Source organism: Paramisgurnus dabryanus, chromosome 13, assembly GCF_030506205.2.
Source record: "Paramisgurnus dabryanus chromosome 13, PD_genome_1.1, whole genome shotgun sequence".
NCBI classification, from domain to species: Eukaryota; Metazoa; Chordata; class Actinopteri; order Cypriniformes; family Cobitidae; genus Paramisgurnus; species Paramisgurnus dabryanus.
This window is the reverse complement of record NC_133349.1, coordinates 23,844,648-23,859,625: the sequence shown is the minus strand read 5'-3', so window position 1 is coordinate 23,859,625 and position 14,978 is coordinate 23,844,648. Positions and strand designations below refer to the sequence as shown.

At 35.1% G+C, this 14,978-nt stretch overlaps 2 protein-coding genes across 4 annotated transcripts in view; both read right to left on the bottom strand.

The window, feature by feature from the left end:
• Positions 1-211: 211 nt before the first annotated feature.
• On the bottom strand, positions 212-11,801 carry gsdmeb (gasdermin Eb). Of its 2 annotated transcripts, none has more exons than XM_065261352.2 (10): positions 11,709-11,801; positions 10,645-10,860; positions 10,230-10,422; positions 9,854-10,022; positions 7,722-7,848; positions 7,187-7,303; positions 4,588-4,715; positions 2,756-2,960; positions 2,510-2,583; positions 212-2,434 (listed from the first exon to the last, which is right to left on the bottom strand). In XM_065261352.2, exons 2-10 carry the CDS (start codon positions 10,850-10,852, stop codon positions 2,204-2,206), a joined length of 1,452 nt encoding a protein of 483 aa, XP_065117424.1. In that variant the 5' UTR covers positions 10,853-10,860; positions 11,709-11,801; the 3' UTR covers positions 212-2,203. The 2 variants fall into 2 exon arrangements, with proteins under 2 accessions (XP_065117424.1, XP_065117425.1); XM_065261353.2 differs by having other exon boundaries at positions 213-2,434; positions 2,756-2,942.
• A 1,091-nt stretch (positions 11,802-12,892) lies between these two features.
• The window catches only part of osbpl3b (oxysterol binding protein-like 3b), an 84,557-nt gene continuing 82,471 nt past the window's right edge, over positions 12,893-14,978 (bottom strand). For both annotated transcript variants that reach the window (XM_065261349.2, XM_065261351.2), the window contains 2 exons: positions 14,031-14,153; positions 12,893-13,899 (listed from right to left, as the gene is read on the bottom strand). In XM_065261349.2, coding sequence (XP_065117421.1) covers positions 13,803-13,899; positions 14,031-14,153 — 220 coding nt within the window. In that variant the 3' untranslated portion in view covers positions 12,893-13,802. The remainder of the gene's footprint in view (positions 13,900-14,030; positions 14,154-14,978) is intronic.

Here is a 14,978-nt window from a genome sequence, read left to right as displayed (position 1 = left end):
AGCTTCACCCACGTCCCGCCTCTTTACCCATTTTCAGATATCCGCGAGTGATGCCGTGACGCGCGCCAAGATGGCGACGACAGGCAATGTCTACTTTAGGCTTCAAAAATTTTTTTATTTCATGAACAAGAACATTGCATGCATACAAAGGTATTACAATGTGCTTACTTAACATACAAAATAACAATGGATCAAATCAAAAAGAAACATTAAATTAACAACAACATGGGGATATTCTACAGTAATTCAATAAAAGAAAAGGTTTTAAAAAAAATTATATCCGCTTTGCTTTTTTATTTTTTAGCCTTTTAATAGTTTCAAAATAATTTCTTAATTCCGTTCTAAATAAAATGCTGTGAAATTTTCCATATATAATCAATAAGTTAATCAACCAGTCTTTCTCATCACATTTACTTTTACAATACAAAAATATATCCTTTCCAAATAATCGAATTTTTAATTTTATGAGTTTAAATATCAATTCCACATCAATCCAAAAAGATTGAGTAAATATACATTAATAAAATAAATGTTTTATGGATTCTACTTCCAAATTGCAAAAAATACAAGTAACCTCAATATCTCGTAGGAATCTGGAGACTACTTGTTTCACTGGATAAATTAAATGAACCAATTTATAAGTAATTTCTTTAACCTTATTCGTGAGACAGTATTTATTTGATAAACTCCAAACCACTTTCCATACAACCTGAATATATAAGGAGTTCCAGTATGGTTTACATCTTGGCAAATATTCATTTCTATAGTGTTCTTATAAAAAAGTAATTTTTTTCTAGAATATTTACTCCATAAATACTTAACTGAGTATTATGAAGGGAGTTACAATCATAAGATGTATATCCTTGAAAGAGTTGAATAAGTAGGTATGGCATCAAATACAACTGCAAACTCCTTAACAGTTACTGGAATCTTATAGTGATTAAGGAATTAACAATAATTAAAGAGGTGACCATCATCTTTAAATAACTGCCTCACTAACATTATATTATTATACCAATTTCTATAAAATAAGGATTTGTTTTTGTATTTTTGTTATTCCATTTGTATAATATTCTTGTTATTCCAAATAACAGATCTATGTGGAGAAAAGTTATGCTTATATATGAGCATCCAAGATAAACAAACCTGTTTATGGAAACCTGACAGTTTTATGGGAAACCTCGTTTATATCAAAATTGCATCGCAAAAAAAATCTAAATCACCCAATTTCTTAAAAATCATTTCTGGTATGATATTCCATATACTACCTTTGCAACTTAAGTAACTTTTTATCCACTTATTTTTAAAACAGTTAGTAGTACATTTTGACCCCCTTCCTCAACTGGATTGCATAGAATCGACTTTTTAATGTAGTGCGGTCTGTTCTTCCATATGAAATTAAACAAAATAATATCCACCTCTTTTTAACTGATTGTGGGACTTCTAATGCAAGAGCTGTATACACTAATTGTGATAATGCTTGTGTCTTGGATAATAATATTCTACCTTTTAATGAAAGATCACTCATTAACCATGCATTTAATTTTTTTTTAATTTTTCAAATAATTAGTGCAAAATTTAAATTACTTCTCTCCTTTTGATCTTTACTTTTAATAGTCTACTGTTTCCTTTATCGGTATACTTAATATATCTTTTAGGTTACATTTTTTTAAGGGAAAAAATACACACTTTTTAACATTCACAAATAATCCAGATATAGATGCGAAAATATTAAGACAATTAATAGCTTTTATAATTTCAGTTTCATTTTGTAAAAAAAGGGCAGTGTCATCTGCAAGTTGCGAGTACTTTAAGCTTCAAAATCGATCCTCAGAAACCAATGGGTGACGTCACGCACAACACATCCATGTTTTTTACAGTCTATGTTTGAAACACACAAAACAGGTCAAAATACGATGTGTAAAAAACATTTATTTTGTGTTGTTTAAAAGTATGAGATATCCAAGCCCTAAAATTTACTATTAATATGGTTTTGTTTTCAAAGCAATATTTAAAATATATAAAAAATTTAAAAAAATATCTTGTATAGTCATTCAGAAAACAGATAAAATGCCACATAGAGAATCCTTAACAATTGTTCCTGAGGGTAGAAAATAAATAACTTTTCATCTTTTTATTGCTAAAGCCCTTGGTCCACGTAACCTCATAGCTTTCACTCTTTTACTCTGCTGTTGTACTCCAATCAGGCAGGGGGCGCTATAGATGCCAACCCTTTGGCAGCGATGCACAGCATGAGGGGGAGGCGATCCTGCGGGTTACTGATTTCAGTTACAAGTGAATCTTTTTCCTTTCGCAGGGTCACTTTACAGGAACTAAACAGTTCCTTGATTTTCTCGAAAACCTTTTCATCAGCTAAAACAGCCAGGACATCCTCCTTCAAAGAAGACTTCTTATTTAAAGCCATATTTTGCACCTGTAAAACACAAAAAGTCATTTCGTGGTTGTTATTTTACTTTTGGGGAACTATTATTATTATAAGGATACTTACAATACGAAGAAGAGCTTGCAGGGTTGCATAAGTGCAGCAGGATTTAAGCACAAGTAGGGTGGAGTCATTCATCTCTATACAGAACACAAAGGGCAGGATTAACAAGGGGCAGGTGTAACAAACCTCGGGTGACAAGTGTCATGGGCTAAACTATAATGGTTAACTTTATAGCCAGACGATAACATTTTACTCCATCACCTGCAGTAGGTAAATTTCTACTCCTTGTAAATTTTAACTTGAACTCACCTTCTAAAGAGCTGACGAGCAGGTGGGTGGCAGTGAGAGCGTTGGGTTTTTGGGGCTGTCCAGAGGTGTTTGTTTGGGTGCTGTCTTTAGCAACAGCTTTCTTTACCAGTTCCAGTGTGGTCCGCACAGCAGACACTTCATCTAACTGACTGGGATCCGGCTGTGTCTCATCACAAATGTCCTCTAGCTGAGAGACAGACAACATCTCAACAGACAGACAACATTCACAGTAACATAGTTAAAAAACTCATGCACCATGAATGCAAGGGTGTCTTTACATACTTTACTTAATTTGAACATGTTAAAGAGCCCCTATTTTCCTTTTCATGACCAGCCGTGCTGGTAAAGTTGATCAATCAGCTTGGTCGTCTGCATTTTCTGGATCAGATTCGGGCTCATATTGATAAGCTAATAAAGATAATATTATCTCCTATATTATCTTCCTATTATGATAAGGAGCCCCACGTTTCCTGCACATGCTTGAGGTATTCAGCCAATCACAACGCACTAGATAGCTAGCCAATCGCAGCACCCCAAGCTTTCTCAGAATTATGAGCTTTGTACAAAACAACACGTTGCATAGAGGAACAACAATAATGTTCAGTATGTGGAAAATAATGTGTTTAAAAAGTAACTAAACCCCTGGTCAGAGCCTGACTTCACCCACTGGCAATATTTAAAAAAATGCAAGAAAAGTGGGCAAACCCCAACAAAGATAGAGAGGATGAATTGAACTTGTACCAAGGGCGTGGTGAGCTTGAACCTGCTTACGTAGGGTCGTACCGTTTACATCACGCAGTACCGCAACATCCAATAGGAAAATTCAACTGCAGTTGCCACCGTTTAACCTAAAGAGGGCAGCACTCAGACGGTTTTACACCATATACACTCACCTAAAGGATTATTAGGAACACCTGTTCAATTTCTCATTAATGCAATTATCTAATCAACCAATCACATGGCAGTTGCTTCAATGCATTTAGGGGTGTGTGACGTCCTGGTCAAGACAATCTCCTGAACTCGATGTCTTCTTGGCACACTTTAGGCCCCTTAGTGCCAATTAGGCATCGTTTAAATGCCACGGCCTACCTGAGCATTGTTTCTGACCATGTCCATCCCTTTATGACCACCATGTACCCATCCTCTGATGGCTACTTCCAGCAGGATAATGCACCATGTCACAAAGCTCGAATCATTTCAAATTGGTTTCTTGAACATGACAATGAGTTCACTGTACTAAAATGGCCCCCACAGTCACCAGATCTCACCCTAATAGAGCATCTTTGGGATGTGGTAAAACGGGAGCTTTGTGCCCTGGATGTGCATCCCACAAATCTCTATCAAATGCAAGATGCTATCCTATCAATATGGGCCAACATTTCTAAAGAATGCTTTCAGCACCTTGTTGAATCAATGCCATGTACAATTAAGGCAGTTCTGAAGGCGAAAGGGGGTCAAACACAGTATTAGTATTGTGTTCCTAATAATCCTTTAGGTGAGTGAATTTTAGCATTGAAACACTTTATACCCAAATGTCAAAAAAGTCAAATCAATGAACAGCACTAATAAAGGCGCATTCTTTCAGATCATAAACTAAAAAACTTGGTTAAGGGTTTAGTTACTCTTTAACCATAAACCACGTGAACACTCCATTACACCAAATACACCAAATAACAGCTAAATTTGAGCAATGTCATAGGGGCTCTTTGATAAACGGGCTGTTTATACTCGCATACTAAATCCTACAGTTTACTGTAAATGATTAAAAATGTTTCAAATAGTAAGCCGTATACACTGCACAATAAGCTAGTGTTGTATTTGAAGAGACTCACTGCATTCTCCAGCACGCTGATGGCTGCTTTATTCTGCAGGAGCACAGAGATCTGCTGGAAGAGAGAAGATCGAGTGCAGGCAGGGAGTTTAGAGAGAACCTTAAACTGACCCTGTAGTTCTTCCAAGTCTATTAAAGGGAAAAAGACCAACTAAGTACATACAGTACAGAGCAAACAAAAAAAACCTGAAGTGTGATAGTGCTATCAAAGTCCCTAAAGGGAAGTCACATCACTAGGTGGCCATGTTTGCAATGCCTCCAGGCAGTTATTTCATTCAAGTCTACTTGAATGGGGAAAGACAGATCTCTAAAATCACAATTAAACCTAAGATTAACTGTACCATAGCTTTAGTTTCAGCTCAAATTGTGCAACAAAGCATCTTTTTGAGGTTTTTTCAGCTACTGCTCATGCTCATTGGTTTTTTAAACTGGAAGGCAGGACTTCTGTTGCCAGAGCTGCGATATTAAGCGTTGCATTGTAATCTATTCTTAGTAGCAGTGCTCAGTCTTGTAATAGCCAATATCTTTGGAAAAATTATAATTTAACTAGGGCCGGGACTTTAACGCGTTAATTAAGATTAATTAATTACACAAAAAATAACGCGTTAAATATTTTTAACGCATTTTAATCGCACTTATTTTTGCACCGCGGAACATTTCTCATTGGATGAATTTCGGCGGACCGATTATACTGGAGCACCAACTAGGACTTCAGACAACAACAAACCACAGTGAACATGAACGAAGAAGCTGATGAGATCGCTTTGGTTGGCCCCGTGGATGGGACATTTTTTATAAAAAACGAACGAATGGAAGCGTTGATAAGAGCATGGATGTGTATAAACTATGCAACAAGGAATTCACATATCACCGCAGCACATTGAGCCTCAAGTATCATCTCAATGCAAAACATATAGCAGCTAGCGTGGACATTAGCCCGACCCCGAGTACAACGACTTGGTTGAACAAAAATAAACAATATTTTGTTGCTTAATATTATGTTCCGGGTCAATTTGACCCGTTTTGATTTTTAAGCTGTCGGATAAACCAGTTAACCTGTGATTTCATTCTTGAAATTTTCTGACTTTTTCTCATTTATGGCCATGAACATGCATGCAAAGTTTAGACATGCTGATATTTTTTGAAGTGTACCAAAATAATTTTGTAACGATTTTGAGGTTCGCGGGTCAATTTGACCCGCATTTTGTTTTGCTCCAAAGCAACTGCATAGACCTAAATTAAATATATATTTTTAGTGTTTGTTGTTATATTGGTGTTTTACTATCCTGAAATGGGGGTAAAAATGCTTCTCCTCACTATTTTGAGTACTGAAAAAGACTTTTACAGACACAGATGGTAAAAGTGAGCTATAATTTCTGTTTACAGTGTATATGAAATACTACTTAAGATTCAGTTTTCTTCCAGAAATTTTGTCACTTTTTCTCATTTAGGGCCATGAACATGCATGCAAAGTTAGGATACACTGATGTGTTTTGAAGTGGTTTTCTTTAGCACAAATAATGATTTTTGGTATGATTTTGATGTTCGCGGGTCAATTTGACCCATATTTGTTTGTTCCAAGGCAACTGTATAGACACAAAATAAATACATGTATTGCGTATATTTTGGTGTTTTACTACACTGGAAAGGGAAAAGTGAGCTTTTCCTCACTATTTTCAGTACTGATAAAGACTTCCTCAGACACAGAAAAGTAAATGTGAACTATCATTTCTATTTTCAATGTATATGAAATACTATGTAAAGCAGATGAATTCAGACCCACAGTAAATCCAGAGGTGAATACAGGTGATGCCAGCTGTGCCCCACAAAACATGACACCAAAATAAGCATCATTTGTGTAAAATGCAAGAGGTCAGAAAGCACATGCTTGATGTGTGCACATCATGTAAACAGTGATTTCTTGAATTTGTACAATGAGCCTCAAGAACAAAAGATGAGCCTGTTTAGAAAAATAAAAACTTAATTTCATTTCACAGCAATATTAAATTGTTCATTTAGGATGTCTTAAACATAGGTATGTTAAAAAACATGTTGAATTAAAATTTTAAATGTTAAATGTTGCAACAGTTTTTGTGCAACATTTGTTAAAACAAACATGTTAAAAATTGTGGTTAAATGCATTTTTTTAAATCTTACTTTTTAATTTTAAGTGTTTATAATGTGTGACAAAGACTGATACTAAAATGGTTCTGTTCATACCAAATCCCTTCTTGTTTTTCATAATGTGATATTTAAGGAATTGCATTGAATCCAATGCGGGTCAATTTGACCCGCTCCATCAAAATCGTCACAAAAATCGAACACAATACAAGGGTTAAGCTTATGTATTCAGTCATTATTCATGGTATACTAAAAATCCATGTGAAAAAAATAACTTCTCAATGTTCTCAGGTCAAATATTTATATGTGATTAAAATGTGATTAATTTCGATTAATTAATTACAAAGCCTCTAATTAATTAGATTAATTTTTTTAATCGAGTCCCGGCCCTAAATTTAACACTATCTTTATCTGTCAGTGGTGTAGAAATGATTCTGTACAGCTTATTGAACAACACATTGTAGTCAATCCTGTTTTACCTTTCTGCAGTTTGCTGCTGGGTTTTCCCGGTGAAGCACAGACCTGGACTGCTTTCTGTACCTTTATTGGCCCATCGACCTCAAAACCACCCTGGACACTTGGCAGCAAGCACAGCTCTGGTGAAAGAGACAACTTAAAATTTAAGCATCCTGCTTGTCCCTTCAGAACCATAGGTTCATACATTTGAGACATTTGTGCAGTTAAAGGGACAGTTCACGCAAAAATGTACTTTTCTGTCAATAAAAGTTGCTTTATTCTGTTGAACACAAAAGAAGATGATTTGATAAATAATGGTAAACTCACAGTTGATGGCACCCATTGACTTCCATAGTATTTGTTTATTCTACTTAGGAAGTCAATGGGTATACTGTCAACTGTGTGCTTACCATCATTTACCTATCTCTCTCTCTCTCTCTGAACTCATATAGGTTTAATGATAACACATTTTTTATTCATGGGTGAACAATCCCTTTAATATTAAAATTAATACATTTTAGTATCTACTTCAGATGAACTACCATCAAGCATCAATACCATAGTGTCCAGTATTAGAAATCTCCAGCTCGATCACACTGTAAGAGATGATGGTATTTCGAGGGATGTTGAGCGACATATTAGTGTCATAGTCAATAACAGACTTCCCTTTGTCATTTACTGACACCTATGGAGACACAAAATAAATAGATGAGTTTGTGAATAAAACTGTGATGGCAGGCAGGAACGAACCTGCCCTCTTGAAATATTATTATTAGGACAATAATACACCCATGTGTATGAAAGGGCTTTGCTATTTTAGTTTAACAGTAAACTGTGAAGAAAAATCTGTAATATATGTCACACGGACCACAAAACCAGTCATAAGTGGCACGGGTGTATTTTTAGAAATAACCACAAAAACACGGTATTGGTCAATATGATAGATTTTTCTTTAATGCCAAAAATCATTAGGATATTAAGTAAAGATCATGGCCAAATATCTCGGCCACATTAATGGATAGCTTATTTGTTCAGCTTTCAGATTATGTATAAATCTCAATTTTTAAAAAAAGACGGTTTCATTAGACACACGTGTTGTCGCGGTTCTGTTACGTGTCTGGATGGAACTTAACTTCCGGTCTCTGTTTTATTCATGGTCTGGCTCAAGAGTCTTCAACTTTGTGCCCGCGGGCACCATGTTGGAGACCAATGGTCTGGCTAGTGGCTAAAATAAACTCTGGAACAAAAACCTTGTCGAAAATATTTTTGGTTTCGTAGAGAGTGAAGACGGCGATTAGGGATCACCGTTATGTGAAGGGCCAGCCAATCTGTAGTTAACATTGTATACATTAATTTTACACAGTAACATTTAGAGGTCGATTGATAGTGGATTTTACTGATACCAATAAGTAGGTTGGTCCGTACTTGTCAACCGATTAATCGGCCGATAGTTTTAAAATGGATACATGATAAAAACACAACACAGAACACTCAAAAATAAATGTATAAAAACAAATATATTAATGTATTGCAGTGCATTGCAGTTTTAATAAAAAAGATAAAAATTTACTGAAAAAAAGTAAGATTTTTATTTGTTGAATATGTTATTGTTGCCGACAGCTGCATATTGTTCGCTGTCCTAATTAAAAAATATGCATCTTAGCCGGCTAAATCATGGATAAAAGTAACCAGCTGGATATAAACTAATGGAAACGGATGGTAAAAATCATGACATTAAACAGTTGGGCTGGATTTATTTCTGTGTACTGTTTGAGGTACTACTAATATATTTTTGTCCTGTCAGCCTTGACAACAAACTTGGGTTCCTGCTGTTGTTTCTCTGCTAATGCAGCATCTAGTCAGCAAAATTATTTTTTCATAATGATATGAAGCAATGGACGTAAGTCGGAAGAAATTATCGGCATGGATTTTTTGTAACACATTAGCTATTATTTAAACTAAGGTTATCTACTTGTTATTTATTTTGCTTGTTATCAGAAATAAACTACTATAAAAGGAAGTTTACTGGAAAATACGTGTGTTTCACGAAAGCCGTTTGTTTATGTTGTTACTGTTGAAACTGTCTATACTGTAGATACGTGAAATATATCACAGCTTTAAGAATCTGTAATAAGTTTTATTTAATATATATTATATGTATGTAATATATTTCATTTTAATGAAAAAGTTACGAAAATATTTGGATCACCCTCGTTGTGTAACATTATGCACTTAAGCTTTAAATTACTATTTTCGGTCTTTCTTCTTCTCGGTATGGATGAGGAACTGTATTTGAGTACTTCAGAAGTGTACAAGGTCATGATAATATAAGGTCATGACAGTATGACCTAAAGTTGAAGTACAAAAAGTCTTGCATATTTTGAAGGAAAATAATTGTGTGTGTAAATACAAATAACTACAGTTTATGATGCGTGACACTGTCTGTGAAATCCAGACTGTAGTCTTATAATCTAAAGATGAAATAAGGAGCATCAAAGTTGATTGACAATAATATCAATCTTTGACATGGTCTTCTTCAGTCAATATTAAAGATATCAAGGTTATATTTTCACTAAATGTTCTTGCAATTATGTAGGATGATTTAATGTAGAAAACAGTCCATCAAAAAAAGCTGGATTTTCACAGACAATGTCACAAATGGTTAACAGAGTCCAAATCTCAAGATCAACCTTTATCTTTTGACTGAATCCAAACATTCCAGTACAGGAACCACCAGTCTGCTGTTCTTCAAGGACAGTGCAGGGTTGAGTGGTGATGATTCGTTCCTTCACTACCGTCAGGATCTCTTTCTGTGTCTTTCGTATCTGCTGGACCAGAGAGTGCTGCAGATCCACAACTCTACTCACACACAACACAACAAAACTCTCACCATTAAACCTCAGATCGTAATAATGCCACACAAGAAAGGGGGAGGATTTCCATGTAAAATGTTTAGAAAAAACAGGAATTTCAAACCCATACTACACATCTTGCACTTTCACTTCCCTTACTGTTAACCACTTGGTTAGTATGAGTTATTTTCATTCATGGAAACTGCTCACTCACCTAGATCTGGACTCCTGTAACAGCTTCTGCACATCCACCTCCTGTTTTTTAAGGTTTCCAAATGACGACTGGAGTTTGCTCGAGCCTTTCCCCCCTACGTTAATGCTCCCTGCCCCGATGTCTGCTCCAACACTTCCACCTTTGCTGTCCACAACTTTTCCATCAAAGCTCATGAACTCTGTCTCAACCACAGCTGAGGACAAAAACATGGATATAAATAAAGATATCAAGGTTATTTTTCACTGAATGGTCTTTACATCAAGTAGGATGGTTTTATGTAGAAAATAGTAAATCACAAAAAATGACTGGTTTACAATTTTAAGTCAGATTGAGACCTGTAGTGGGCAACTACCTGGTTGAAAAACACTCACAAACACTTTAGTGCATGCAGAAAAACAGAGAAGTTGCTCAGTACCTGGATTTATAGGATCTCCGACGAGAACATCAGACAGTTTAAAGTCTGTTGGCAGGTACTTGGGTTTCTGCCAGAACCAGTACCGGTTGCGTTTGATGACAAGAGCAAGAGGAACCAGATTGTCCGACTCATTCAATCGAGACACAGGAATCAGACAACCATCAGGGTCGATCTCAGACACGAGGCTCTTTGTGGCTTTGGCAAACATCTCGGATACTGTTAGAGAGATTTTTAAAGGGTTATTAAAACGCTGAAAACTGTTATACAAGTAAATTAGTTTACATTTATGTATTTGGCATACACTTTTATCCAAAGTGTTATACAATCCATTTTATGTACAGCCTACATTCTATCAGTATGAGTTTAATCAGGGATTCAAACCTATGACTTTTGTGCTGCTGCTGACACGGCGCTCTAGGGCTGTGAGATTTGTGAACACAAGAATATCGCGAAAGTGCATACCGCAATAACTGAATTGTAATAACTGAATGATTTTAATACTGATGTATAAGTTTTAGGTCGACGTAGTGTAGATGGCAAAGAGACTCGTGAAACATAGTTTCTATTACAGAATAAATTTACATTTTTAAACATATATTTTATTATCACTCGCATTGGTTGCATATTGTATATCGTATTGTTTGGCATTTTATCGTGTGCTTCGGTTTTTTCCGTACAGCCCTGTGCTCCAACAAAACACTGCAAGCTCCAGTAAGTTATGTCAGCTCTATGTATTTACAATCACTTACTGTACCACAGCACTGTATATACTGTATATAATGTTTTATACACGTTTTACCGATATGACTACAATATTTATAACTATCTAACTCAACAGGTACTGCATGATTGCAAACGAAAAGTTACCTACAGGTAACTCACACTCGTACATAATGTAAAGGTTTGGACAGTGGCCCATTTTGCGGTCACAATAGAAGAGACGAATGATGGTAGTTCTTCATTCAATGCTAACTCTTTAAAACTTTTTAGCAAAATATAATGAAACACATTTACAATAACTACGCAGACGAATAAAAACATCTGAATTGGTAGACCGCACTTACCGTCTTCTGCTTTCTTTTCTCTTATCTGTCCCCAGAGACGAACCACCACGAAAACACAGATAACGCTCGCTCGTGCGCTTAAAACACGCCCAGAGTCAGAACACGCGTAACGAAATATTTTGCGTCAAAACCCCGCCCACACGGCAAGGCTGTGGATACGCCCATTGGAAAATCTGAATGTGAATGCCCGCCCATATATTCATAGAAAATTATTTCATTCGCTCTTCTGGACTGTCATTCAAAGTGTTTGGCTTCTTCTTCTTGATAGAGGGCGTAGTTTTCACGCAATATATTCATTCATTTACATTTTTACCTTTGCATGTTTACCTTTACATCTCTTTCATTTACATAGTTTTTATAATATAATTCTAAAATAAATCTTAACAAGTCAAATAAAATTGCTTTTATTAATCATGTTTTATTGTGAAATATTTAAAATGTATGGCCGTATAACAGAGAGATTGGGGAAGGCTGTTAGTTTATCTGGGAAGGACAGCCTGTATCATTATTATATGCGATAAGGCTTGTTTGACTTTATGCACAAGAACTGACAAGTAAATGACATCCAAGTAACGCGAGAACGATTCGAGAAATTATAGGGAGGAGTCAGCTTTCGAATCGCTCTCGCGTTACTTTGATGTCATCCGCCTGTCAATCCATGCCGCGCCGCATGAAGTCGAACACCCGTATAATCTTACCAGAGGGTTAAGTAAAAAGACCATATGGAGGTTAAAACTGAATTACCAGATATTAAATGTGAGACATAAAAAAATGTTATGGTAATTTCAACCAGAGATTAATGAGGTTAAAATGTACATTTACATTTAGCAGAAAAATTAGGAAACAATATGTAATGTAATGTATACATATAATGTAACAAATGTCATGATATATATAAGCATAATGTAATAAAATGTCACAAAAGTTATAGCCTACTTAAAAAGTGTTATATTAAACTGAATTCATAAAGGGAAAGTCACATTAAAACTTAACAAAATAACCAGGCTTTACAGGAAATCCACCACAAACCTTTCAACATAGTGACTCATGACAGGAAATATTTTGTGGGTTTTTGATTTTTCTGTGTCACTATAAAAGTTCATTGAAAAAAGTTTTTACAATCACAAATAGTAGTATAGCTACAAACAAATAGCAAATAGCAGTATATATACAAACAAAGAATGATCTTTAAATGGACTTTATTGATGGAGAGAGGAAACACTGCAGTGGTCAACACGCAAGTACCCGGTCTCCCAAACAACTCGTAGTGCATGGTTCAGAGTGAAATGAGCACAGGTTACAGGTCAAACGTCTGGAAGCTTTAAAACACCGCCAGGCTCACGTATGTGGTGGTAATGTTTAGTAATGTTGAGCCATGTGCCAATCTGCTGAATAAGTTAAAATGCATGTACAGTAAATATATCCAAGGCCCTTAAACATTCCTCTTGTTCATTCAATAATCTTAGAATTAAAGGCTTTCATAAAATTACAATACTTTGTAACGATACATATGATTCGATTAAAAGTTCTAGCAAAGACTGTATATAATAGTATATAAGGCCTTAGACAGATGAGTAACATACTCTAATATACACCATAAAATCCTCGACAGTTTCCTTTTAAGAGGTAGACAATGCAGTTTTGTTCTGACAACAACATACTATACATAATAAACAAACAAAACAAACTGTTTCTGGTTCAGTAAGAGTTGGATAGTTGCAGTACTACATTCAGCCACAAGAGATCACAAATCAACAGTTTTACTTAGTTGCTTTCTTGTGATGCGCATGGTTGACAGCAGCAAAACAAGAACATGAACTGGGTCAAGACTGCATATCTCTCATACATCAATGAATCCAATTGCATAAAATAAACTATAATAGATAATGTAAGCATTTTAAGGCAGCTGAACTGTTGGGACATCAAATGATTATTAAGATTGCATTTTGATTTCTGGTGTGGCTCCATTTGTCACTTTTCGATAAATAGTCTCTTGGAGATTCATCAGTCTCTATCTCATCTCACGAAGTGTGCGTGTGTTTCCTCTTGATGATGTAAAGTTGGTCAGAATGCACAGATGAACGATGGCTGGAGTTACCAGAGAACCGGACAGTCAAGACTGCTAAATCCAGGATCTTTCCTTAAGTCCCAATAAGTGTTGTTGCTCACCCAGGTGTCGTCTTTGGATTTTCTGTTGGTGAGAAAGCAAAAATATATGAGGATGTTGTGACTTTGTATTAAGATAATGGTGACAAACGGTTAACTTTAAGCCCTATGTATTACAGAACAAGTAAAGTGCACATTAAACAAGTGAGTTCATACTGGAAGAAGCGAGGTTGATGTGTTATGTTGTTCTCCTCCAGGACTCTGCGTCTCTCCCTCTGCAGCTGTTCAATCCTCTGCTTCTGCATCTCTGCAGCTTCAACATTTCCCTCCTCCAATAACCTGCACACAAACACACACACGCATGATCTCACATTGAAGTGTTAATGCAATGATGTCATCTTCTGGTGGCCCTGCATGTTCTGTCAGCCAAAAAACAAAGTTATCTGGCCCAAAATATGTTTTTTTAATAGATTTTAAATAGATTTTGTAGAAAGTTAAGCTTAATTAAATATATTTTTGAATTTAAAAATATAATTCGTTTTAAAATTCGATAACACTTTAACCCTGGAGAACCCACGGGTCAAATTTGGCCAATGCTAAGAGAAGGGTTCTTGGGTTCTCCAGGGTTAAAATAAGGTTCATTAGTTAACATTAGTTAACTACATTAGTTAACATGAACTCATAATGAACTGCACTTATACAGCATTTATTAATCTTTGTTAATGTTAATTTCAACAATTACTAATACTTTATTAAAATCTTGTAAACGTACACTGTGAACTAACATGAACAAACTATTAAAAACTTTATTTCTATTAACTAACATTTACAAATTTGAATAAATACTGTAACAAATGTATTGCTCATGGTTTGTTTATGTTAGTTAATACATTATTGTAATGTGTTACCTAAAATTCATATATTTTATTATGTATTTCAGGGGCAAAAAATACATTTCTAATTTTACAACCCATACAAAAAAAAAATCCTGGCCAAAATATAACAGTTTGTATAAGTATAAATATGTATAAAATATACAATTATAGATATATTTTTGCTATTGAAAAAATATTTTATTTAATGTTTTTAAAAACCTGTTAAGTTTAATTTTTTTTCAATGCAACATTTAAAAAATATTTATTTCAAAATATATTTCAAAATATA

Coding starts and splice junctions, on each gene's coding strand:
- gsdmeb (XM_065261352.2), bottom strand. CDS start 10,852: ATGTTTGCCAAAGCCACAAAGAGCCTCGTGTCTGAGATCGACCCTGAT. Junction 10,423..10,644: donor CGGAGATCCTATAAATCCAG/GTACTGAGCAAC, acceptor TTTTGTCCTCAG/CTGTGGTTGAGACAGAGTTC. Junction 2,435..2,509: donor TGCAAGCTCTTCTTCGTATT/GTAAGTATCCTT, acceptor TGTGTTTTACAG/GTGCAAAATATGGCTTTAAA.